Below are 25427 nucleotides of genomic sequence, written 5' to 3' on the forward strand. Positions count from 1 at the left end.
TGAAGGTTATTGAAGTTATTTTTATTTATATTAGACTCTTTGAGTGTAAAAGGATGCCGTTCAAAAGGAGCATTGATAACCATACAAACTCAATTCAAGGGTTAACAAGGTCAGTTGGCAGGGACGGGGGATTCAATGAAATCTCCAACAAACCATACCTTATATATACACAAAACATTGTGGAGAAGTCTCAGAAACCCAATGCTATACATAGTCATTATTGCTAGTTACGGTAGGGCTACTGCAGCACCAGTAGCAAGAATCATATTGCTATGTACCTGCTGTCGTTGCATGGGATTTGTAGTTCTCCACTCTCAGGACTTGAGTGGCAGTTGTTGTTCTCCATTTAATCTTTGAAAAAGGGTCTTGGCAGCCCTCAAGTACTTTTTTTAAGAGCAAAGGTTCATGATTATTCAGATATTATAGACAGTGAGATATACAGAATACCATAAGGTAATACAAGGAAAATACAGAATTGCCACCTATAAAAAGTAATAATAAAAAAAAATGATACCAAGTGAGGAAACTGCATTACCATTCACAGAAAAAAATGTGTCGTGTTGCTACGTGCCAGTGCTTTCCTACAACAATATTTATATAAAAACTTCAAAATAAATTGGTGGTACTGATACATTTAAGAATATAAAACTACAACGTTGTAACGTCAATACCATTCTGACTTGCCTTACCACTGTTCACAGTTTACACAGAGTTTGGACAGACAAGGGGAAAGAATTTAGACCAAGTGGACTTGGTTCAAAGCTTTGCTCAACCAGCGTAAACCTTGTGGGTTACATCAGCAGTCCCTTTAGACCCGCTTCCTCTTTTAAGTGCTTCTAATCATAATAATACTCAGTGGTAATGACGTTACGCACTTTTAATTGACACCTAGCATTCATTTTATTTAGATTAGTTTCTTTTCATTTCAGTAAAGTGTCCATTCATATGAAAACTAAACATTTTTTTTCTATACATTTCCTAACAAAATAATGAAACTTATAATCAACGTGAATACAGGTTCCGCGAATGGGCAGGGTTGGGGTGTGATTGACTCCCCCCGTAACCAGTCAGCATGCTGGGAGAGTACTGTACTTCCAGAAAAGATGGTGGCAGCCAACAGAAGAGAGGTAGACGTGGTCCAAAGGTGGATCCGGAGAGAATGAAAGAGAAGAGAAAAAAAAACTTATTATTCACACTTAAAAAGAAAAACTTATCAAAACAGTGTAAGCTGTTTGAAACTTTTTTTTAAAATCATCTTTTTGAAAATGTTAATGATCAGAACATTTTCTACAATGTTTCCCAGATATCAGTGCCATCTCATGACCTTCCTCTGAGAAAATAGGTTTGCTCATTTAAGCCGATGATGGTACAGCAACTCCAGACTCCAGCTGCCAAAGAAGACCATGAGAAGATCTGTCAGTGAGCAATTTTTTTTCTCGCACAAACGCAAAATGTTTTCCACCTGTGGCGCACCCACTTTTTGCAGTTTGAGTTTCCGTAGGTTAGTTAAATTATCTGGTAATATCAACTCTGTCTGAAGTGGTTGATAGTAGAGCCTTCACACTGATTTTTAACAAAAAAGCACTTTCTGATATGTACCTTAAACCAGTGGTCCCTAAAGTGGGAGTAGGGAGCCCCTTGGGGGTTGCAAAAGACCAGTATCGGGGTTACAAAATCCTTTCCAAAACTGAAAAATGTTTAAAATGGCATGTTTTTATATAACAATGCAAACGTATAAACTAAATGGGTTTAGATCTTAAATAAAACCATGAAAACTGAGAAAGTTTGAGCCACATCTCTATTGTTACTACAAGACCCCTGAGGTGAAGCCAGGGTAGTGGAGGTGTCAGTGGCAGCAAATTAAAACACAACAATAAGTGCACATAGGTAGACTCATTTTCAACGATCCGACAAACGAATTATCTTCGTGTTTGTTTTTGTCACTTTTTAAACTGGCCTTTTGATGTATTCCCATGACACAGGCTGAAAAATTTGAGAATCTCTGTCTGATACGACCCCACTTAAAAAACAAAGAGGCAAACAATCCCTTTCAGAAACGTTGAGTAGATTTTTTTTGTTGCAATCAAAGTCCTGTTCATGTAGTTCGGAACAAACTACCAAGCTGAAGTTTTATTAACGTTAAACTCAATGAATGCTGTGATGGTCAAAGTCTTCTGTAACGGTCAGATGGTGATACAGTCAGATCGGTGTTAGAAACAGTCACGCCAAGCTCATTGTTAAAAGTAACATGTAAATTCTCTCCACAAAAGGCCGGCCCTGAGAGACCAGAGCCTCACCACCAGGTTAGTTCGTTAGTCCCTGATTCTCAAAACGAGCGTGTGCACTGACAGCTACGGTTAAAATGGCAGAGACTGCGATGGTGTCACAAGTACAGGAAGGAGGAACTCACAGAGGGGGGTGGGGACTGCCTGTCAGTCAAGGGGAGGCTCTCATAGCCAGGGTTGCCATTGGAGGAAACGTTTGGAGTCCTGTATAGAGATAGAAAGAGACAAGGACAGAAGAGAGAGGGAGAGGAGGAGAGGAGGATGAAGAAGAGAGGGAAACAGGGGTAAGACACATTGAGAAAGACAGAGGGGACGCAGGGAGGGGAAGGCCGCAGGGTGACAGGACCCAAGGACAGGTAACAGGAAAGAAGGAGAGATAGCGGTTAGAAATATAGTGCGGAAAACACAGCACTCATTAAAACTAGTTTGTATCATTACTAATGGCATTGTGAGCACCATACAGTCCACTCCTGACTGGAGGATTCATACAGCAGTCTGCATTAGCATGCATTTAAAGCTGAGTGTGACTCATCTGTCTCCTCTCAGCTGTTTTCTTCATGAATCTGTTTATCTGCATGAAAAACCCCAGAAAGCTTTAAAGCGATCCCGAGCAGATTCCAACTAAAAAGAGTGAACTGTATTTTCAGTGCTGGCTGAGTTTCTGAGCTTTATCTGTTCAATTCAGTCACTATTCATTCGTTTTTGTCCTCAAATAAGACAGAGAAGATGCTGAAGGTAAATAGTCCATAGAGCTCTCACTAAGCTTGAAACACCAGTGAGTGTGAAAGGGAGGAGGAAACGTAAAAAGATAAGAAAATTGAAAGTGAGAAAAAGGGAAAACTAAAAGGGAAAGCAGGTCAGAAGAGAAAGCAAAAAGCAAGAAAGATAACCGGAGAGGCTGGGACACCACACTGAGGAGACGGATGAGAGAGATCCAGGAGGGTGCTGTTTGTCGGTGAGTGGGTGGCTGGGTGAGGGAAGGGGGGGTTACCTACAGTCAACCTGAGCCTCACATCGCCGGAGTTTTTACGAGCGCAGCCTTGTCAATGACACCCTCCCCCCAACACAGCAGCACTCTGCTGCTGTTTAGGAGACAGGACGCCATTTGAGACCAGGTCTGTGAAATGAGCGAGCGGTCTACACATCGTCTGTCCTGAAACGCTCGACAGACGGATAGACAGACACACAGACAGACAGACAGACCTCTGGAGTTGTGTCTGTTTCTCTGCCTACACTGGAGTCCATATTGACCTGTCTGTGTGTCTGTCTGCAATGCATGTGCTTGACCTGACTGTGTTTGACACTAGTATAGACAGAAGTGTGCAAACCTAGCTGACTGTACTACTCTGACTCTTCTCTCTCATGAAGGTAGGTGTGTGTGTGTGTGTGTGTCATCTTGTGTTGAAATAAAGATGTTTGCTCTTGATGGAAAAATCTGCAGTTTAAGGTAAGATAAAGAGTAATTATAAAAAAAAATACTATGTGCCTGTAGTACCTTCTTTAATGATCAGTATCTGTGTGTTGTTTGAGCATACTCTGTGTTTCATGTTGTGTTGTCCCTCATCTAGGGGGGGCATCAGAAGAAAATCTGCCCATAAGATCAGGTCTACACACAAAACCTTGTTTCTGATGCAGAGCTGTAACTAAGAGCAAGATCCTCCCCATCCTGCACCAAGTGGGCTGCTCTGTCTGTCTGTCTGTCTGCGTGTCTGTGTGTCTGTGTTACTCACGGGAGGGGCGGCGCGCTAGAAAAGGGGGGTGTCCACCCGGCCCCCGGGTAATTATAGAAGGGGGCCATGGCCCCTCGCTGAGACCCCGAGGCCTGAGGTCTACGTGCCTGATGGGAGGTGAAGGGGTCCTCACTCTCGCTGTCTGAGTCTTCGTACTCCTCGGATTCACTACGGTCATCAATGAAAAAGAGACAGAGGGACACGTGTGAGCAGAGAGGTGACGAGTACCACAGTGTTTCTGTTTAACACACATTTTTTGGATGTTAAGACATCTCTCAGGACTACGTCTTTCTTTGAAGCTGGTTAGAGGCCCACATTTCAGGTGTAAAAAAAAAAAAACATGCACTCAAAATGGTGAGAAATGGTGTCTGCAGAAAAGGTTCAGCACTTACAGAGTCAATCACAAACTATCACAACTGTAGTGTTTTAATACTTTGAGAAGAGTCTCATGTACATAGTTGGAAGAAAAAAAAAACATCCTCAAAGCAGACTTCAAAAACTTGTCCCTTGTTTATTTATTTCTCTCTTACAGTGAATTTCCACAAAAGACAAATTTAAATTTAACTGAGCAAACCTTTGGCTACGACATAACAATTTAAATTTCTTCTAGATCCACTATGCTTTAATATTTTCTCTTGTATGATCAAGATGCACTGGCTTTGTTTTCCTCATGCGCAGTTTCTCATTAGAGTTTATGTCCTCATAGATACTGTGGATTTACTGCTTTCCGTCGTAACTTTGACCCAAGATCATTTAATGTTAGCTTGTCTTGCTTTGTCTTTCAACACTTTAGGTGGTTTTTATGCTACTTGACCTTATTTTGTACAAGGTGTACACTCTTTCTCACCTGGGGAAGCTCCTCCAGGCACCGGGCAGGGAGCAGAGGATGGCAGTGAAGGCCAAAGCAGAGAGGAAAGAGTACAGGGAGAGGTAGAGCAATCCTTCCATCCCATCATAGCACAGGCCTTTCAAAGAGTCGATGTAGTCCTGCAGAAACAGGCAAATCAATGAGAATAAAGAAGCAGTGATTTGTAACATCTGTTTTTTTTTTCTTTTTGTCATTAGTATGCGTGCACAGCGCATATTGTTACCTTATTCAGACCTCGGCAGTTCAGCAGCGCCACTAGCTGATGGAAGTTGCCCTCTGTGGAGTTAAGTATCTGCTGAACCTCCCTGAGTGATTTCTACCACAGCAGAACAAGGCCAAACGTTAAAAACTAACCAGAGCTACATGATTTGTTTGTGTTTTTGAGCTGCTTTCTTACACTCTAACACATACCTCAGCTTTGGGGAACTGTGTAAGAGCATTTCTGTCCAGACTGGAGAGATGTGTGTGAATGTTGGACAGAGCCCTCTGCGACTGGGTCAGCAGCTGAAGCCAACAAGTTAGTGGAGTTAAAAACTTTTTTTGCATTATTGCTGAAATACAACATTAATATTCCATGCATGCAGAGCACATCATGTAAGGAAAGGACACGCAGTAACAGCTGTGCCTCCCGTCCTCACATAATTTGTCCTTAACCGGCCTTGAGCCGGCCTGACATGCAGCCTGCGCACTTACTTTAAATCAATGAGGGTGAGAGCGTCAGCTGAATGTCTATGTGCTGTGTTGAATATATGAGACATGTGAGGTCACATTACCTGCTGGAACGGACTGTTCATGCGCCTGCTGCAGGTCAGGTAATAATCCAACACATCTGAATGGGAAACAAAGCAGCAGAGGACAAAAGGGAACACTGTTTTATGACAGGTTGTGCTGACAGGAGTGCAGTCTGGAGCTAAATCAAGTTTACCGCAGAATCAGAAAACAACCAGCACTTTCAGGGTAGAGTCATTTGTGCAGGGCCGTACCTGAGCTGGTCCCGGAGCTGAACTGGGTGGAGTTGAGGACAAACATGTTTGGATCTGAGCAGAAGTCGCTGAGAGCCTGACGGTGCAGGAAGAGTGACAGGGAGAGGCAGAGAGGATGACAGGGGAGAAAAGCAGCAGGAAAGAGAGACAGATGAGGCAAAAGATGGAGGGCATAAGAGAAAATGATCACAAGGGAAAAGTTAGTAGACACGCTGACCGACTGACATACTTACCTCCTCGGATATCTGACAGCAGCTCAAAATACAGCAGCGAATATTGATCGAACCCATCGCCTGCTGTCCTGAATAAACCTGCACTACACTCTGACATCAAGTTTACTTTCCATTGGCTCATCAATCATCTCCATGTATCTGTTAACCTCTTTTTCCACATCATCTCCACACATTCTCGTAAAATCTGGCCTATTTTGAGACATAGCTCACCCACAAACTTGCTCAGCTTGAGATAACCCTACCAGAAGAGGGAGTGAGAGACACACAGAGCGCCGAGTGGCTGACGGGAAACGCAGCAACCCGGGACAGAATAAAGTGGGCAGACCCACAGCTGGGCCATTGTTTCCCTGTCAGTGGTCAGGGACAGAGCAGCTCTGTTTGGACCAAAAGAACTTGGGACATCTCCTGCCAGCTCCACATGACACTGGGACTTTTAAAGTGGGCAGCAGTGCAGAAAAACAGCCACATTTTGCCCTCTTCAAACACACCCAAAACAGAGTCTCTCTTCAGAGAGTATGAGCAAACCTCACAGGGTGAACAGGATAAGGACACTACATTGTTTCCGACATGAAAACCTTCATGTTTTTCATGTCCCCACTGTTAAAAGTGGTAATTTTTTCACATGCAATCTGCAATCACATCCCTCTTGTTTGTCGTTGTGTTTCGCTGTTAAAAGCACGGCTTGAGTTTTGTCATGCTATCATGTTTGTGAGTTTCACTTTTAAAGGATGAAACTCACACTTGCCTCTCTTTACATCCTCCTTCAGAAGCCCCAGAGAGGGAGGTACAGCTCCATCTTAGAGCCTTATGGCATACTGCTGGCTTCACTCTCTCTAAACTGGAGATGCACTCTCCTCCTCTTCCTCTCATGAAAGCACTTCTTCTCATCTTCCATCTTCACTTCACCGAGCCAAACGCCCACACACTCACATGAAACACACTAACATGGAAAAACACGCTCTTCTCTGCACAAACACACTTTGTTCACAAATGTGCACACTCGCATTGAATCTTTAATCTCTGCCCCATTTTCCAGCCTTTTTGGTCCTCTGCCACGGCTGCAGTGTTCCCTAGGAGGCAAGTCTTTTCACAGTTTAGCACAATGAGTGCAGAATTGACACACACGCATGCACACATCTACACACTGCTTTGGCCTGCCATCATGGGTCAGCTCCGTATAGCTCTGTTTCCTCAGCGATAGCCGGCCAATCCTTCCAATGACAGCCTCATTCATTTCCTATTCCTTTAGTTCTTCATCCTTCTGCTCCTTCTCTCCCCCCATCCCTCTGCTCAGCAGAGCACTTTTCCTGGGTTTACTCACCACCACAGTGGCTGTCTCCAAACCCAGGGAGCCCCAGCTCAGGAAGAGAGCCAGCCAGGCCAGCACAGTCATCCTGTGGGGGGAGAGCAAAACAAACTCTTCAGCTAACAGGGCACTCTGACATCAATACACAGCTGTATGGTTTGTGTCAGAAGAAACGTGTGTGTGTGTGTGTGTGTGTGTGTGTGTGTGTGTGTGTGTGTGTGTGTGTGTGTGTGTGTGTGTGTGTGTGTGTGTGTGTGTGTGTGTGTGTGTGTGTGTGTGTGTGTGTATACTGACAAGATAAGCAGCCAGCGCGCCTGCTTGGCCAGTCCCAGCAGGATGAACAGACACACGATGAGGTCGAGTAGCAGTAACAGCACATATGATAGCCACCTATAACACAAAAAGAAGACTTCATTTCAAGAAGGTCTATGTGTTTTTTCTTTCTTTTTATTTATCTGTTATGTCAAAAAAATACTTTGACCACAAAATCTCGATTCTATGTTTTTGCAAGTGTTCTCCATCTGTGTTCAGGGGTGTGGTCCCAGCTCTCGGCTTATGCAGGGGTGGCATAAATTATGTGCACACATACAGGAACACATCAGTTGTTATTTTTTGCATACAGTTTACATCTGCAACAATCCTATCGACTTTAAAATAAAAGCATGCAGTCAGAATAAATTGTAGTTTCAGTTTAACAACCTGTAGTTTTATGCAGTTACCTCGGCCAATGAGGTTGTGTTTCTGGGAGAGTCTGTCTGTTGTGAACAACATAATTCAAAAAGTAATAAAACGGAACTTGATGAAATTTTCAGGAAATGTTTAAAATAGGATAAGAAAGAAGTCATTAAATTTTGGAGGTGACCCAGATCACCGCCTGGATCCAGGACTTTTTTAAAGGAATGTTTATCATTGTGAGATAGGGCCGTTTTTACCATATGTGTACATAACTCCGCAATAAATGGTCGGATTGCTTTGTAAAACAATACAAGACAAGGTCATCATAATTTCTGACAGATGTAAAAGTTCAATCCATATCCTGGCAATATTCTGGAAACTAAGATCCTGAATATGAAATATGTACTGGGTCATCATAATTTTCAACACTATCAGGTAATAAATTATCGTACAATCCTGTAGCAGACTGTCTGCTGAAAGAAAGTATAACATTACAGTTTTGTGTTATTAATGGGGTTACTTTCACCGAGATTTCAGTCGGTCATTGTAGGAGCCATGAATAAATTGTCAGAGTTGGTGTCTAAGGGTTTGGACACGTTATGTTTGAATATTCTGTGATGTTCTTGCTATTTATATATGATAACCTTAATTGTGTTGCCGCATTGACTGGGTGAATAGCTGGTCATATGGATGGATGGATGGATGGATGGATGGATGGATGGATGGATGGATGGATGGATGGATGGATGATGGATGGATGGATGGATGGATGGATGGATGGATGGATGGATGGATGGATGGATGGATGGATGAATAGATAGATAGATAGATAGATAGATAGATAGATAGATAGATAGATAGATAGATAGATAGATAGATAGATAGATAGATAGATAGATAGATAGATAGATAGATAGATAGATAGATAGATAGATAGATCACTGTGATCATTTTAATCATCATTATTGTGATGGTCATTTTGAATTTGAATATCTTTTAAGGTATGGGTTTACTGTGGTTTATGGAAATGAGATGTGATATATATTTTTAAGACTACAATTTGCACTTTTACTGTTTTCATTTAGAGGATAGGACAGTGAATGAGAGGAGGAAAGAAGGATGAGAGGATGAGGAATAACAAGCAGCTAAGGGCATCAAAGACTAGTCTGTACACGAGGCCTGCAGTTTAACAGCTGAGCTTAGCTGGCCCCTTGATATGTGGTATTTATAAAGATATGTTATGTGTGACTTAGCTAGTGTTAATTAGCGCATTTATGTCTTCACTACTGTGTTAGAGAGTGATTATAAGCACCAAAGGTAGAGAAACAATGTGTTTTTGTTTTAAAGCATTTCAGCCTTTTGCCTTTTTTTGGAGGGGACAGCTGGAGAGAGACAGGAAATGTGGGGTGGGGGGGTGAACCTGCCTCTTGGAGGCACTTCTTTTACAAAAATGTGGTGACTTCATCCTCCTGTCTCCCCTTTTCTTGCTCTGACTTTGAGGATAGCTCTACTACTACTCATTATTGATCATATTTGTGTTGCTTTGTCACACTAGCAGCTGTTTTTGTTGTGATGTGACAGACAACCTGTGTCTTAATCAGTCAGCTTTTTTTTCTGCCTGATCTGGGATTAAAATGTTCCCCTTTCACACTGTTCCCAGAATGAAACATCTGACAAGTATAAACGGATAATGAGGAAATTTCTTTCAGTGTTAAACAGAAAAAGTGAGTCACTGACTCACAGCGTTCCCGTTGGTGGGCTTGAATAGTTTTATCTGCTAAAAGAGGAGAGACAGAAAGAGGAGGGGAGAAGTGAAGTTATGAAGGAGCTGAACCCTGTTTAACCTCTTATGGTCTATGGACACTGATGAATGACATCCTGTGTGTCTGCTGTGTGTGCTTTAGTTTATGAGAAGCTGTACTTTCACAATCCATTCAATACTAACATTATTATCTATAGTTGTAGATGCTTTCTAGACAATTTAAGAGCGAACATTATGGCTGTAATAAAGACATTATAGAGGCCAACCATCACCACATTATGAGTGGGTTGTTTGGTTTCCATTGCAAAACCTCAACCATTGCCACCTCTTGACAAATATGCAACATTTATGAATGCTGGTCAGACAAGTTTCCTCACAATCTCTTGAAACTGAGAGCAAGGGTCTGGCAGTGTTGATAAACAATGTGTACATGTTGAAGTTTGTGAAATCCTCAGGGTTTATGTGCATTCTTCTCCAAATGCTTCCATCTGGTTGTCTGTAACGTCAACTTGTCAGAATAGGAGCAGTTTCAGGATGTTCACTGAGTTTTTGTTGCCTCTGTGTTGCAGTAAAAGACTGATGAAAGTTAAGACGTTTGACTTGGCGCAGAAAGGAGAAAAGCGCGTGTAGTTTCATAAATTATTCTTTAGTTTTCAGAGAATAGGTTTTAAACTCAGATGATTTTATAAGTGGAAAGACGACAGAAAGAGCTCTTCTGAGGCTTGACTTGGAGTTATTGTCACATCTTACACAATGAACAAAAGAAAGATTGTAAAATAAATTTATGATCCTGAACCTGTTTACTCCTATTTCCCAGAAAGCTAACTTACATTGCCAATGTTGACTCATGCTGCTGTGACGTTTTTCTTCAGTGTTTGTATGGATCAGGGTATAGTGTATGAACTTTGATTGTAGTTACTCGATATGTGGTGTTATTTCAGAAGAACTGTCCTTTTTAATCTCTATCTAATATTTCACTGACATTTAATTCATAGCTTGAAACCTTTATTCTTGAAATACAGAATGCTAATGTGTTAGCTGCCAGTAAACCTTTTCAAAAATTTTCAGTTTGAAATTTCAGACCTGGAAAATGAAGTGGTGCCTTATCCACAGGTTATTAAAACATCTGCATTTCACGTTCTGGCCCATTCAACAAAAAGGCAAAACTCTGTGATAAGACACAAATAGTGTTTCTGATATGAATTAAATACATGCTCAACAACATCACTCTTCTGTGTTCCTCTTATAATGGAGCAGCGTAAAAAAAAATACTAAGCTGTTCTAGCTATCTGTCCAAATGTGTGAGGTGTGAAGTGATTCAAGCGAAGATTTTGAGGTTGTATATCAAATCCCTAAAAAAGAACTCTGTAGTTTCAGATTTGTGCTGCTGTGGCTGGGGGACGATGATGCATCTGCTGTGGCACAGATTAGAGGTGAAGTATTAGGTATCAATACATCATTATGTTGGACAGCGGCTCTACTATGAAATAAGATAGATTTTTAGAATTCTAACAGATTACAAAACTTGATCTGCTTTTCTATCAATGAAACAGATTGAATTGGATGGTGAGGAAACCACATTGTTTTGATTTGTACAGCTGGCTTAAGTTTGGGGGTGAGATGTGTGGAGTGAGCACCATCAGCGATTGTAGACCGGAGCAGTTGTCAGAGAGGTTATTTGAACCTTGTTATATCAGCTTTAAATCAAAGGCCATGCTGGGAGTTGTGAAAACAGGAGTCAGTCACCTTAAACAGAACAATGTTTATAATTATAATTCTTTCTTTAGTTTATTGTAAAATGAACCCTTGTTATGCTGGAGGGCAATCTCTCAGTGTTGTGATTTTTATTGTTGTTTTGTCAGATTAAATTATGAGTTAAAAAAACAGCTATCTTTTCCTGACTGCAACCTCACCTGTAGTCCTCATTGACCATTAGCGTGTTAGCTGCCCAGCCTGGTGAGAAGGGGTTTGGCAGTAAGCCACCAGTGGGCACCGCTGTTGGGGCAACAGACGGAGGGACTGGGGTCAGAGGAATGATGGACGCCCCGCTCACGCTGCTGTCATTCCCTAGGCCTGTGTCCACACTGGAGCGGGCCAGGGAGATGGAGGAGAGGAGGTTGATAACGTTCTCCGATAACCTCCGGCAGTTCCGCGTCGACACCAGGAACGGTTTGCTGCCCGTAAAGAGCTCCTCCATTGAGGTCAGAGGGCCAGAGATGGACAGCTGCAGCCCGGAAATGGTGTCTGAAATCTGCAGAAGGAAGAATGTGAAGGGAGTTAAGTGGGATGACAACCACAGAAAAGAAGGATGATGCTTGTAAACTCATTGTGGTTGTTTTAAAGAGACAAACCACTGGAGATGTTGGGCATTTTGAAGCCGCAGCTTTCTAATGCATGTTCCTCACAGTCTATAAAGCCACTTATTGACTGACCAAACTGCTTAATGCAAAACTCTAGACTTTGAAAGCAACTTGAAAGCAGCTACTTGATTGTCTCTGACATGCAGATACTTTCAAATTGGATGAATATAAAGCATTTTACAAGCTGTTTGGACAAGATAATAGACAGCAGTAGCGCAGAGAAACAAGAGAGTGCAGGCTTTTTAGGACGGCTTGTAGAAATGCCTGTGTAATCATGATGAATTATTTGTTACCTGCCTGATTTAAAACAGGCGGGGTTGGAACAAACTGCTTGGACTAGATCTCTTTTTGCAAAAACCCTGATTCAGTGTTAAAAGTGTCTCTTAATTGCCTTTTGTCATTACTCAGGAGCCATTTTTACAGGAAAGCTGTTATTCTGTGATTTAATCTCATCTTTCTTTTTTTTTAGCTTTTTTTAATGTATGCTTACAGATCTTTTGTTTTCTATTTATTTCTACTTGTTTTTATTGACCACTGTGAACCACTTTATATACCTGTATTGAAAAGCACTATGTTTATAAAGCATCATTGTTGTTATTACTATGATTCACTTGAAAACTGGCACAGCTCCTTTACAGCGTGATGAAGGGTGAGCTGACGTACTGATGTGACTGCAATACACTGTATATAGTTAAAACTCCACATTTGTCACATTTTTAAACTTTCAGTTCTACTTTTCTTTTGGTGATATAGTATTTGAATATTTTGGATGTTTTTACAGCCTTAAATTCATGTTGTTTGGGTGTAAAAGGTATAGATGTAAAACGAGGGGAAGTTCTTTCAAAAGCTTAAAACAGCAGCTGAGTGAATCCTCTTCTCTGATTGGATAATCTTACTGTGTCATGAAAGGTAACATTTTGTGTGATTGATAAAAGCTTAGAGTTTTTTTTTTTTACGCCAGTTTTTGGTTTTACTACTTCTAAATCTCTGGAGTTGAATAATTATGGATCAGATTGCATGTTTTGGAATCCTTTAGCCTCACTTTTTCACACTTTCACCCAACCTTACGCTTTAAGCTTAACAGGCTCACTAGATTTGGTTCGATGACATAAGATCATTATTACTCTTGCCACATATGTTTTGAATGGATATGAGTTAGACTGATTATCTTGTGTGTTTTCCATCTCATTTGCTCAGACTCGTGTCAGTTGTTTTGTTTTCCTGACCTGTTTTTTTTGTGCAGAGCTCAGCAGAAGGAGGACATTTATCAGCCTGACACACAAACCACTGTCTGACCACAGGGAGATCAATACGACAGAAGTTTGTATCTGATTGTCTTTGGCTCTCTGCAGACCACATGCAAGCCATCAACACATCCTCTTCCTCTTTCTCCCTTTCTCTCTCTCATACACACACACACACACACACACACACACACACACACACACACACACACTGGGTAAATACTCTGCATGACAGTTTACTTGCGAAGAGCAGCACTCACCAGCAGATCGATGGAAGCTAGCGTATAATTGGCTGTGAGAAGAGACGAGGTCAACTGATACATCCCATCATTAGCCTCGCTGTTGCCATAGAAACCGATACCTATGGCAACACTGCAAAGAGAAAAAAAGGAGACATGAAAACATTGTGGGAGGATGAACGTGTATGTGAGTGTGTGTTTGTGTGTTGGGGGGGGATAGCAGAGGCATAAATGTAATATTTAATTTAGTGTGTATGTACATTTTAAATGAATGTGACACAAGCAGATAGAGTTGAAGTGGATTGGATGTGTGCGCTTTATGTGAGCATACCAACAGTGCAGAGCAGGGGAAGAAATAAACAGATGATGAGTGGGAAGAAAAGCTGACTCCAAGCATAAAACAGTCAGACTCCAGGGAGGGAAATATCTAATATGTTTAACATAACAACGTGTTTACAAATCTTTCTGTTATTCAAATGTTCAGATTACCGCTCTAGCCAGATGTTTGTCAAATCCCCTCAAACCCGAGAGGAATGGTACGACCCAATCTCCCACAAAGTATGTGACCCAGATTAGAAAGCAGGGGGGAAAAAAGGAGGAATGTGTGTCTGCGTCTGTGTGTGCTTTGCATTTCAAGCTGGCAAATGTGAGCGCAGTGTAATGCAGCTGCACTTCAGATGACACACTGTTGTTTTTTGCAATGAAAGGCCACCATCTGGAGCAAAAGGGTGTCACATGAAATATTTTCAAGATGTTAAACGCTGCATAATTTTTTCATCCATGAAGAGCTCTTCTGTGGAGCATCAGTGAAGGAGACAACTCCATTACTTTACATTAAGATCCATAAGGGGGAGACATGAACCACGCCAACCTAGAGTCTGTATAAGATGACATCATTGTGGCAGTTGAATTCTAATCCACAGTACATTATGTCCTATGATATAAAAACAGACTCAGTGTGTATAATCAGGCATAACGCGGACTGGAATACAATAACAAGCAGTGCTGGAGCATTCAATGCAGTGTAATTTTTATTACAGCACACAGCTGGGCTCTCAGCACACATTTAAAGGGTCTAATGGACAGCTGAGTCGTGCTTCCTCAATGTGAGTGTGCGGTGGACAGATGTCAAGCGGCATCTCTGTCCAATGTACAGCAGAGACAATGCAGCGACTCCATGACTGCATGTTCACCAGATTTAAAGGGGAACACTGGCTGAAGTGACTGTACTGTAGGTGGGCATGCTGAAATCATCCTCACAGACACGAGTGAGGGGGAACAACTGAAATACACACACACACACACACACACACACACACACACACACACACACACACACACACACACACACACACACACACACACACACACACAGAGCACTGTCATAGGCTTGTGGTTGGTAAACAGCAGCTCAACATGACCGTCAGCTGTCACCCAGGCCTCCTGTCTTCTCTCCAGTGACATTGGTGACTGTGTGGGAGACTAAAAAGCACATGACGATAGAGGCTGACAGCGTGTGATTCACAGCCTCCATGCTGCTCCACCTTAAAGGCAGTGGTGTGACGTAACTCAGTATGTTTAGTCAAAGACAGAATTTAAACAAAGTTTCAGGGGAAATGCTGAGCTTTTGAAGGCATTGGTCTTGCAGCTTCACTCACTCTGAAATACCCTAACTTAAAAAGCAGAGCGAAATCCACAAACTACCGTTCAGTTTGAAATATTAAACAACTGTCTACTTAAGGACTCCTGCCACATGGGTTGTTTTTAATTTCACCAGACAGATGGTTCACTTTAAAGGACTAGTTTGGCATTTTGGGGTATAAACTTTGCCTTCCAGCAGAGAGTAAGAAGAGGAGTCACTTTTAAGTCTGCAAGGTGAACAGCATTTTAGCTTAGCTTCACATAAAGACTTAAAGAAATGTAAAGATGTTAACCTAGCTGTCTGAGGTTAACAAGATAAAATAAGTAGGTTGAACTTAAATAAGCAAAAAAAAAAAGTTTCAAATTTTGTTACTTGTCCACAATGTCCTGTGATGATCCTGTGATTGCAATACTGGCAAATACTATGTTACAGCTTTATTACTGCAAACTCATTGCAAGGGCTGCTAGCTGACAAAGGGACATCCCTTCCTGACCTCACCTCTCAAATCAGCCAATATATCCCCTATTGAACTGATCATAGATCAGAAAGTTGAGCTAATCATATCACCCCACTGTTCATATCAGCTGAAATTATTTACCTTTTTTAAAATATAAAATAAAAACTGATAGTGCGGGAAAGAAAATCACTATTAATATCGTGAAATGTTCAGTTTGTTGTAATGGCCCGTTGTGATAAAAGACTTCACTACAGGGTACACAGCATAAGTGAGTCATGATTAGGTAAAGAGTAAGAGATGATTTATTAGTAACTACCCATGATAACATTTTACTTGATTTGACTCTTTGTTTTAGAAATATGTAGTGTGGTTTATATTACTTTGGTCAACATTGGTATTTTTTAAATGTAATACATAAATAAAGTTAACTTGACTTAACACTCATACCTGTTGTTTGCCACTAAGTAATCTTTAGCTACTCTTAAGACTTTGAGCTAGTCACCTACTACTATCTACCCATTAAATAATGGATAGATTGTAGCTAGTTCATTCATTACCCTATAACTGTGCAGAAATTGGGGACCTCTTTGTAAAGCAACAGAGGAAAAAGATGCAGCACTGGAGCACCAAACTGTTTTTTTAAAAAGAAGGATATCTTGCCTTGAGAGCAGGAAAAAGACAAAGGGGTAACAGAGAAGGTGGTTAAAGCATAGACTCTAAAAAAGGTGAATGTAGTCCCTGTAAAATCATCTTTATGATAGGGAAAATAGAGAAATAAAAAAAATGAACCACGCAGTAAACACGTCATTTTTGTGGTGAAATCTGCTTTTTTTGATTATATATGACTCTGGTCTCAAGTGTTTCTGCAGGCAGCCACAAAGAGACGCACCCAAGTAGCTTCACATTTTAAGACACTCAGCTTAGACTTATTTGTTTTAGACCACCAGCCCATGTCTGTGACTGTGGAGAGTGCAGTGTTTTTTGTCATCTTTTGGAGTCTATGTGATATAACGCAGCACTGAGTGGGTCTGTGATTTATAGTTGTGACTGAGTATTGAAATTAAACTAAGCTATCACATCATTCAGAGGAGGAGTTTATGTGAGTTTTACCTTATGCTTGCTGGGCTGAGTGATTTGTAATAAGCTGAGCTGTATTATTGAGACAAATACAAGTATCAGATCAGGACTCAGGAGAAGTATCAGCAGACTCATCTGGATCTGGCTTGGGGCCAAAAAAGCTGATCAGCACATCCCTAATTACTACAGATGAGTATCATATTTTTCTAGTGTATCATCTATACAATGTGTTAAATCTGGCTATGCATACCCAGTGTTTTCTTTATTATGAATCATTATCATTAAAATGAATATTATGTTACTTTTGTTTTCTGTCTCCACACTGTTGCATAGTTTTATTTCAGCGTAATATGAAAACACATATCCTGACCCTGCTAAAAAAGTGACATGTCTGTGTGCGTTTCCATTAAATATGACAGATAAGAGGTCAGTTATGACGACTGATTCTTCCTCCTCACCAGCACAGTGTGACAGCAGCCACTGCCACCCACGTGACACAGCAGATGCCCCTCCCCTTCTTCCCGCTGTAACCGTGACCTGTGCTGCCATCCTCATCCTCTTCCTCCTCCTCCGATCCCTCACCCCGGTCGCCACGGTGACAGCAGCAGTAGTGTATGAGGAAGGAGAGCACCACCAGGAGCGAGATAACGAGAGCGATGGCTGATAAGCTGGACAAAACCAGCAAAGTCTGAAAGAAAGAAGGGGAGAAGAAAAATCAGCAACGAGGAGATGAGAAAAATGGCATTTTAATTCCATTTTTACAAGAGGAGAGGAGCAATTTGGGGGGAATCAAATATCATTCAATCCTGTTTAACTCCATAGTCTGTCATATTGTCACTCCATTAGCAGCAGATAGCGATTCAAATGAAAGAAAACATTAGATGTGTTAAAAAGAGGCAGGGAAATGAGGGGAAACAGCTACACATCATGTCTTGGAAACACACATTCAAACGGAGAAAACACATCATTTGCGGCAATCCTGGACTGTTTATATTCAATTCAAAGGCTTTAACCCTTCAAATCCCCAATCTGCCTCTGCACCAGAGTGATATTAATGTCACTAAGCCATCAGACTTTGCTTCTGATCAGGCTCCATGTCATAAAGTCAACATTACTGAAATGCATTTCTCTCTCACACATATCTACAGCATTATCCTTCATCCATCTGCCCGTCTGTCACTCCTCGCTCCTCCACCTTCTCCCTATCTCACCTCCTGTTCCCTGACGCCCCTGCCCACCTCCCCCCACTCCACCCATCCCTCCTTTCCCCCACGCTCTTGCACTCTTCCTCTCCCCCACTCTCTCCCTCTCTCCTTCTTTCTATCCACACTGCTGAATCTCTATTAATAATCTGTGACCTACTTAAATACATTCACTGCCACTCGCTTTCTCTCCCCCTGTCTCTCTCTGGTTTTCTCTCTCGTTTCTCTCTTTCACTCCTACTCCCTCACTTGCCTCCCTCTTTCTCTGTGTGTGCCCGGTCTTCTGTTCAACAACCTCCTCGCATTACTCATTCCCTCTTTCTCATTCTCCCTCTCCAAGCACTTTCCCTCTCTTTTGTCTTTCTGTTCTGCAGGATAATTTGCGTCCCCCTCCTCCCTTCTTTTCTTTGTACTGCAGAGAAGTCACAAACATGCACTGTGAGATGCTGGAGCTCTTTTTTTTTTTTTTGGTCTGAGAGGGAGCCTGTTTGAGGAGAGGAAGGATGAAACCTTTGCAGTTTTTTAGCAGAAAAAAAATAGAGCAGACAATGGTGGCAGTGGAAACCTGCAAATGAATCTTGGGCACTTACTGAGAGAAAAGTATGCAAAACATCTGCATGCACAGACACAGAAGAGAAAATGGAAAAAGTAGCTCTGAGTTAAAGAGCTCTTAAAGGTGTCAAGTGCAATTTTACAGACAATAGTGAGGGGAAAAGATTTTGTTTTAAAATACACTGAATGACTTTTGTAGCGCTGCTTCTTTAAAGGATTTCATAGTGCACATGGAGGAAATTGCTAATAATCTAGTTGCTTAATAGTAGATCAGCATTCCTGTACACTGAAACGGAGCAACAGGGCTGCAATCATTATGCAATGAAGGCCCCTCAGACTGAGCATGTGGTTACAGCGTGTTACGCTACGAGCAGGTGTGGCAGGTGTCGGTTACCTGCTGGTACTCCCAGCTGTCGGGGACAAAGATGTTGTCCTTCATCTGCATGCTGAGGTCCAGCCGAGGGAGGGCGTGACACACTCTCACCCACAGCGAAGGGGTATAACTGGGCACCGTTGTCATGGCAGCCATTTTCTATACTGCCGCTGTTCCCCCTCCTCCAACCCTACGAGAAAGAAGAAAGAGAGGAGAGAGGTCAGAGAAAGCATGGGTGTGGAGAAGGAGCGGAGGGGAGGTGAGAAGGAGGTGAAGGGCAAAGAGAGCACAGAGTGGAGCCGGAGGTCACGGCGAGCTCCGCGCGGCCTCAGCACGAGCTCCGCGTGCCTGCTCCAGGTGGACACAGAGAGCACGATTTATGAACAGAGATCACCTGAGAAAAGGTAGGGTCCAGATGTCAGCCATAGGTAATTTAATCAGGCTTTTGGGAGTAGAAATCAGTGCATGAACCTCACTCAGGGCACCGTTATGGTATTTTTGTTTTGTCTTCAAGATTTTAGCTTAGCTAGCTTGCAACAGGTGTTCATATAAAGGGCTGCAATGTTTACGACACTTGTAAACTGCTTTTTTTTTCCTCAACAGAACTTGCAATGAGGGGTGGGTACCAAGGTTGTAATATTTTCTATTTTATTTATTGAAGCTCATATCATATTGTTTTTTTTTATATATATAATTTATGTTAATATTATTTTTATGTAATTTATGTCAACATTATTTTATATAATTGATGCTTATAATTTTTATATTAAGTTTATATTATTTTTTTGTGATGAAGGCAGCAGTCAACATTTCGGTATCAGCATTGACTGAGCAGTGAGCACTATGTTGGATTTGAAAATAAATAGTATGACAAAATATTTACTCTACCTTTTTGAATCCTGCACCTGGTTAATAAGGTATGAAAAACTGAAACTAAACTAAAACTAAACTAAAACTAAGCCTTGTTGCAAAAATCAAAACTAAATAAAAACTAGAATGCCCGCTCTAAAACTAATTAAAACTAAACTGTAATGGAAAATAAAATGTCAAAACTAACTAAAACTAAACTATAATGGCAAATCCAAAACTATTTTAACCTTGGTGGGTACTAATGATGGGAACTGCAAAATAAGGTGGGTAGTTTCATAAAATGAATCAAGATGGATCTATGTGAAGGGTTGCGGAGAAAGCAACACATTAACGTGAATACATAAATGTGGTTATTATTTAATTTGGAGTATAATTTAGTTAATCTTTATTGGGCTCATCATAAATGACCTCTAAGTTTCCCCAAAGTTTTCTAGGTAGAGGATGCTGGGGATGTCAATTTAAATATGTTTCAAATTTATGAGACTGAATCACTTTATTTAAAGCTCCTGTGGGAAACTGTCATTGTCAGATTTAAACAGTACCTTATAGCTCTATTAACTTTAACGTGTGCACGAACATAGCTTTTTTTTTTTGTCTTTTTACAGTTCAGTACATAAATCTTTAAAAATAAGTGTTGGCCATTGTGAATAAAAAATAGTTTTGGCTGACACGTACCTACCAGAAACCAATTTTGCATCAATATAGTTATTAAGAAACAGTCTGTCTTTTTATGCTGACGGTCTTGTTTGCTCTTACAGGTCAAATAGAGGCATCAAGAAAACTATCACGTCTGGTAAAGAACCAGCCAAACTCTCCTCAAAGGAGCTTTAACTTCCCTTTAACTGTTTTGGACATATTTCAGGGGAAAAAGCTAATTGTCTTGAGTTTAGGTGGGATAACAGCCCAAATAAAGAGACAAGTCAGGGAATAGACGGTCATTTTTTCACCATAATCAGCATTTCTAAGATCTTTGACTGCTAGTAGGACGGGCAAAAGATAACCTTGCGCGCTCAAAAGGCCTGTGTAAGCATTTCCTCATTTTTTGACGATTTAAGGCATTAATAATTCATCAGTGAGTTAAAAAACAATCAGAAGATTGAATGATAATACAAATAATCATTAGCCAGAGGGGGTTTAGCCTTGGAGATTACATGACCTTATTTGACAATTGGCTGTGATTCACAGGCCTTCTTCTTAACCTTCTAGAAAGGGTGTATGAAATGGGAGCAGCATGGATGTTATGAGGACTGTACGAGGGTCTTTGAAGTCTTCATGGGGGAGTCTATGCTGCAGAAGAAAACTACACAAGGCAACAAGAAGACACAAAGGCAGCTATATTTGACTCAAACATCAACCCTCTGTTCGGCATTCTCTTGCTAAAGCCAGCCAAGGGGGAGAAAGTAGGGTAAATACAAAAGGCAAATCCGTTTATCCAAAACATACACTGCAATCCTTATTACAATGACGGAGCAGAGGGAGGACGGGGGGCGAGACAGGGGCCTGGTAGGGTCCTGATACTGGCTGCCCAGATTAAGAGACCAGCAGAGCTTTAGTGTTTAAGAAAAGAGAGTTTTATAATGACAGTTCAGAGAGAGGACCATTCACACAGCAACAGTGATGACGCTTCAACACAAAGAGTCACAGCTGCGCTCAGAGCTGATATTACAGGCAGATACAGCTCTGTGTTTGAGTGGAATACTGTGTGATAGATCCTGAATCAGAGGCTTGTTTTATTGTCTTTTAATGCAGCTGTTATTTGTTCATCTTAGCTTTAAAACAGTGCATTATTCTACGCTGTAGAGGCTTTTTACTCCCTCTATTGATCCAATCCATGGCCCATAAAGCCCTGCATGATAAAACTTTGGATGGACCCACGTGTCACATTCAATGCCGAACAATTTCCCTATCACATTTGGGGCGGTTATGGCCCAGAACAAGTTAACAGCTCACCCACAGGCCAGACAGGGCTGCTGCTCTAAGCCCATTACAATAAGCCGGTTCACCTTAATGGTTCCAGCAGCCCAACTGTCACAAATCGAATCACTGCCAGCACTCCATTTCCCTTATTAAAACTGTGCTGAACATTATGGTTCACACGCTGGGAGAGCTGCATCCAGCCACCACACATCAGCACAGCAAACACTCTGCACTCTGCTGTTATGGTATTCCCTCATAATCATTCATCTTGTGTGAATTTATTGGATTAGATGTATATAAGGAGCTGTTTGACGGCTCTATGAGGCGCATTTGTCAGAGTTTGGAGAGGATAAAAGGAGTTTGAGCTGTGTTATTATCAAGTGAGGGAATAGTTCCTCGATCAAAGGAGAATCAAGCTACCTGTTGTGTTCACCACAGCCAATAAAGTGGGTCAGTATAGAAAAGCACTTTCTTTGATGGATAATGTTACCATGCAATAATGATTTTCACTGCGGAGGGGTTTTCTGATACTGATAACAGCGCTAATAACAGGCAAGTACTGTGTACATGTTGCATCAGGCACTACAGATTTTAATAGTACAAGCACAGATCAGAAACTGTAAACAATTTAACCCCAAAACTAAAAGTTAGTTGAGAATCATCTTAGAGAAAGAAATGTGCTAAGCGGAAGATTAATAATCTAGCAATCTGGGTTTTTACAAGATAATTTATTCAAAGCAGCTGTAAGGGGTTTTAGCTAGTGATCAAACAGGCCAAAATAAAAACTGATGCCTCTATGTGACCTAAAAAAGAAAATTAGACAATCATCTACAGAACTGATTATTTCTTTATGCGGTATCAGGTGTTTTACACACCTGTCAGCCCTGCTGGAGATAGTGTTAGTGGAGGTTATTAACAAAAAACTGCCAAAACAGATGGTTTTTGTCACATCAACGTCTTTTCTTTCACAGTTTCATTTTTAGATTATTAAATCAAGAAAAAATAGATATTTTTATGGCAGTGCATGTACGTCAAGATACAATTTACACTTTGGCCACAGGGGGCGACCGAGATTCAAAGCCTAAAAATTCACCATTCAACAGGTTTTTTTTGCTTCTGTCATATTTTTACTCACTGTGGTTTCATTTTTCTCCATAAATTAAAGTGCAGCACCTCTATAGATTGAGGACAATAGGAGTGACTATAGGTTGATGTAACTCAATTATGTCTTTATGCAGTGTAAAAAAAATTAAAAGCTGTAATTCATTGGCACTTTTGAGCCCGCCCGCAGGTTAGTTGAACGATACTTGTGTTACAGTATGTAGAAAGGTATTTAGGAGGAAGAAAGGTGTCTGAATATGTTTTGAAAAAGGTGGCACAAACCATGAGAAACTTGTAAGAGAATTATCTAAATGCTGACAACAGGGTGATCTGTCCTTTTGTGTTGTCAATTTGTGCACGTTACTAATGCAGGAAAAATAATGTAATAAAAATGATGGCACTCATGAGGTCAAAGTTCAGGCAGAATATTTATGCTGACAGTTATTGAGGGGACCTAATGATGCATTAAAGGAGGACAAGAAGGAGGAGGGGCGGGTGTTACTGTCCAGGAGCAGCAGTTACTCAGCAGTTGTCACAAATATGAATCCTCATGTTGACTTGATGTCTCCTGCCAGCTTGTTACCATGCCTGTTACCATTGCAAAAGTGAAGCCAAATAAATGTGATTTCTGAGCTCAGTCGTCAGCAGAGGAGAAAAGGGGAAAGGATTTTTTAAAAAAGGGAGGAGGATGTTGGAGAAAAGCACCGACCCCCCCTCTCTCCAAATGTGAATGTCTAAAGAAAGAGAAAAAAAAATCACAGTTTGTTTTTAGTCTGCGCCGAGCTGAGGACGACAGCGAGGATGAAATGAGCTGCATGATATAAGACTCCATCATGTCTGAATGTAAAGTACAGGGCCATTTTGTGAGACAGCTAATGAGAGCAAGGATGAGGCATCTCTGTCAGCCGAATTTAGGATCATCTTTAGCACTCCACCTTCATCTTTTTTTATCACAGTGGCACTCACTTGATCAGAGAATTTAATTTATGTAGTCCTGTTGCTGCCGTAACGATGCATTTTGCCTCATGAAGTCAGTAATGATCCACATTAAAGCCAAAGTATCTGTCCAGCAGCTCCTTAACAACAACCTTAATGACTGTAATTTATGACTGAAGACACTCCACAGCAGCCAGGAGAAATTCATTAACATCTTTATGAAGGGAGCTAAGCTACATTTAACTTCTGTCTCTAGAGACAAGCAAAAGAAGAATAATTTCAATTAAAATTCAATTTTCATCTGACATTCATCTGCAAAATTAATGCTCAGCTGCAACAATGAGACCTGGAAGTGAGTGCAGCTGACCGAAGGTAAGTAAGTGCAGCTCATAGTCAGTAAGTCAGAGCGAATCAGTGCTGTGGTGTGTGCCAGAGTCCAGCATGACAAGTTGATGGTGACAAAACGCTTCCACTCTACTGACCAAAGCCTGCACAATCACACCACATATCAAAGAAAAAAAGTCTTAAACATCCAAAGAAAAACATGATGGATGAAAAAGGGTGAAAAATGATGGGATGCAATCAAATCATTACAGCATCATGTGATAATTTTCTTTTTTCTGCATGAGAGGATGTGCATCCATTAGGTGACATAGTGGAAAAGATGTGCATGAATCCATTTTGGTGTGATGGTTTTTTTGAGCAGAATTTTTAATAATGCATTAATGCAAAATTACAACACTGCATTTAAATATTCTATTTCAATTGATTTAGGATGATTAAAGCAACCATATAAAATACTGAATAACTGTCCGGGTGAAGAAAACATCAGTCTCTTACCTCTTTCGCCTGCCTTGGGAGATTTTTCTCTCCTTCTGTCTCGTCTCTTCGGCGGTGTCCGTGAAATATTTACCCACTCAAAGAGGTATACTGCCAGCCATCAGCGCTTGATGCTCTTGAAAAAACATCATCCTGAAAAAAGGCTCGGAGACATGCCAAAAATAGATCAAAATGTTGGGGAAAAAAGGGGAAAAAATAAACCGTAATTCTTGCAGTTAGTGAAATATCAAATAGCCAATAATTGTATGGTTGTCTGGTGGCAGTGGAGAGGTGCTTGTGGTGATGGATGGGAGAGGAGCTCTCAGTGAGAGCGGGCGAGCGAGAGAGTCAGAGAGTGAAAGAGAGGGAGAGAGAGAGCGCGAGAGAGAGAGGGATTAAGATTGAGGAGACACCCCGAAGGGACCCTTTATCGTTGCATTGTAGATCTTCATAGCTCAACGCCCATGCGACTCCACAACACGGCAGCAACACGATATTGCCCAAAGATAATTAATCTGTTAACGGGGATTAGTGGGGTCCAACCCCTCTCTTGCTTCATACCGAGATACCAGCGGCACACTTCCACCGACGACCCCCACCAACATCCACGCACACTCCCATCAACCTGACCAATCTGTGCCCAGACTTCCAGCCTGAACCTTGACCAGATTACTGAGAGAAGGGGTAAAAATGCAAACCTTCCAGCCAAGTGTGTGCGCGAAATAATTGTGCAGAGAGTGTTTTGTTCAGGAATTTACGCCCATGTTGGATGCAAATTATTTGACTCCCATTTAAA

General features: G+C 41.3%; 1 protein-coding gene across 4 annotated transcripts; it reads right to left on the minus strand.

Annotated features, from left to right (window-relative positions):
* On the minus strand, positions 1-25262 carry ttyh1 (tweety family member 1). Of its 4 annotated transcripts, none has more exons than XM_074682907.1 (15): positions 24653-25249; positions 19010-19178; positions 17320-17549; positions 13707-13818; positions 11756-12093; positions 7700-7795; positions 7421-7493; positions 5867-5942; positions 5657-5712; positions 5295-5387; positions 5107-5199; positions 4863-5002; positions 4016-4183; positions 2411-2489; positions 1-1086 (listed from the first exon to the last, which is right to left on the minus strand). In XM_074682907.1, exons 2-15 carry the CDS (start codon positions 19142-19144, stop codon positions 1003-1005), a joined length of 1773 nt encoding a protein of 590 aa, XP_074539008.1. In that variant the 5' UTR covers positions 19145-19178; positions 24653-25249; the 3' UTR covers positions 1-1002. The 4 variants fall into 4 exon arrangements, with proteins under 4 accessions (XP_074539008.1, XP_074539012.1, XP_074539009.1 ...); XM_074682911.1 differs by having other exon boundaries at positions 4123-4183; positions 24653-25233; XM_074682908.1 differs by lacking the exon at positions 4016-4183 and having other exon boundaries at positions 24653-25252.
* Positions 25263-25427: the final 165 nt, after the last annotated feature.

The sequence above is a fragment of the Halichoeres trimaculatus genome, unplaced genomic scaffold, assembly GCF_033239565.1.
Source record: "Halichoeres trimaculatus isolate MK-OKI-2021-1 unplaced genomic scaffold, fHalTri1.1 fHalTri1_scaffold_12, whole genome shotgun sequence".
In the NCBI taxonomy this organism is placed as follows: Eukaryota; Metazoa; Chordata; class Actinopteri; order Labriformes; family Labridae; genus Halichoeres; species Halichoeres trimaculatus.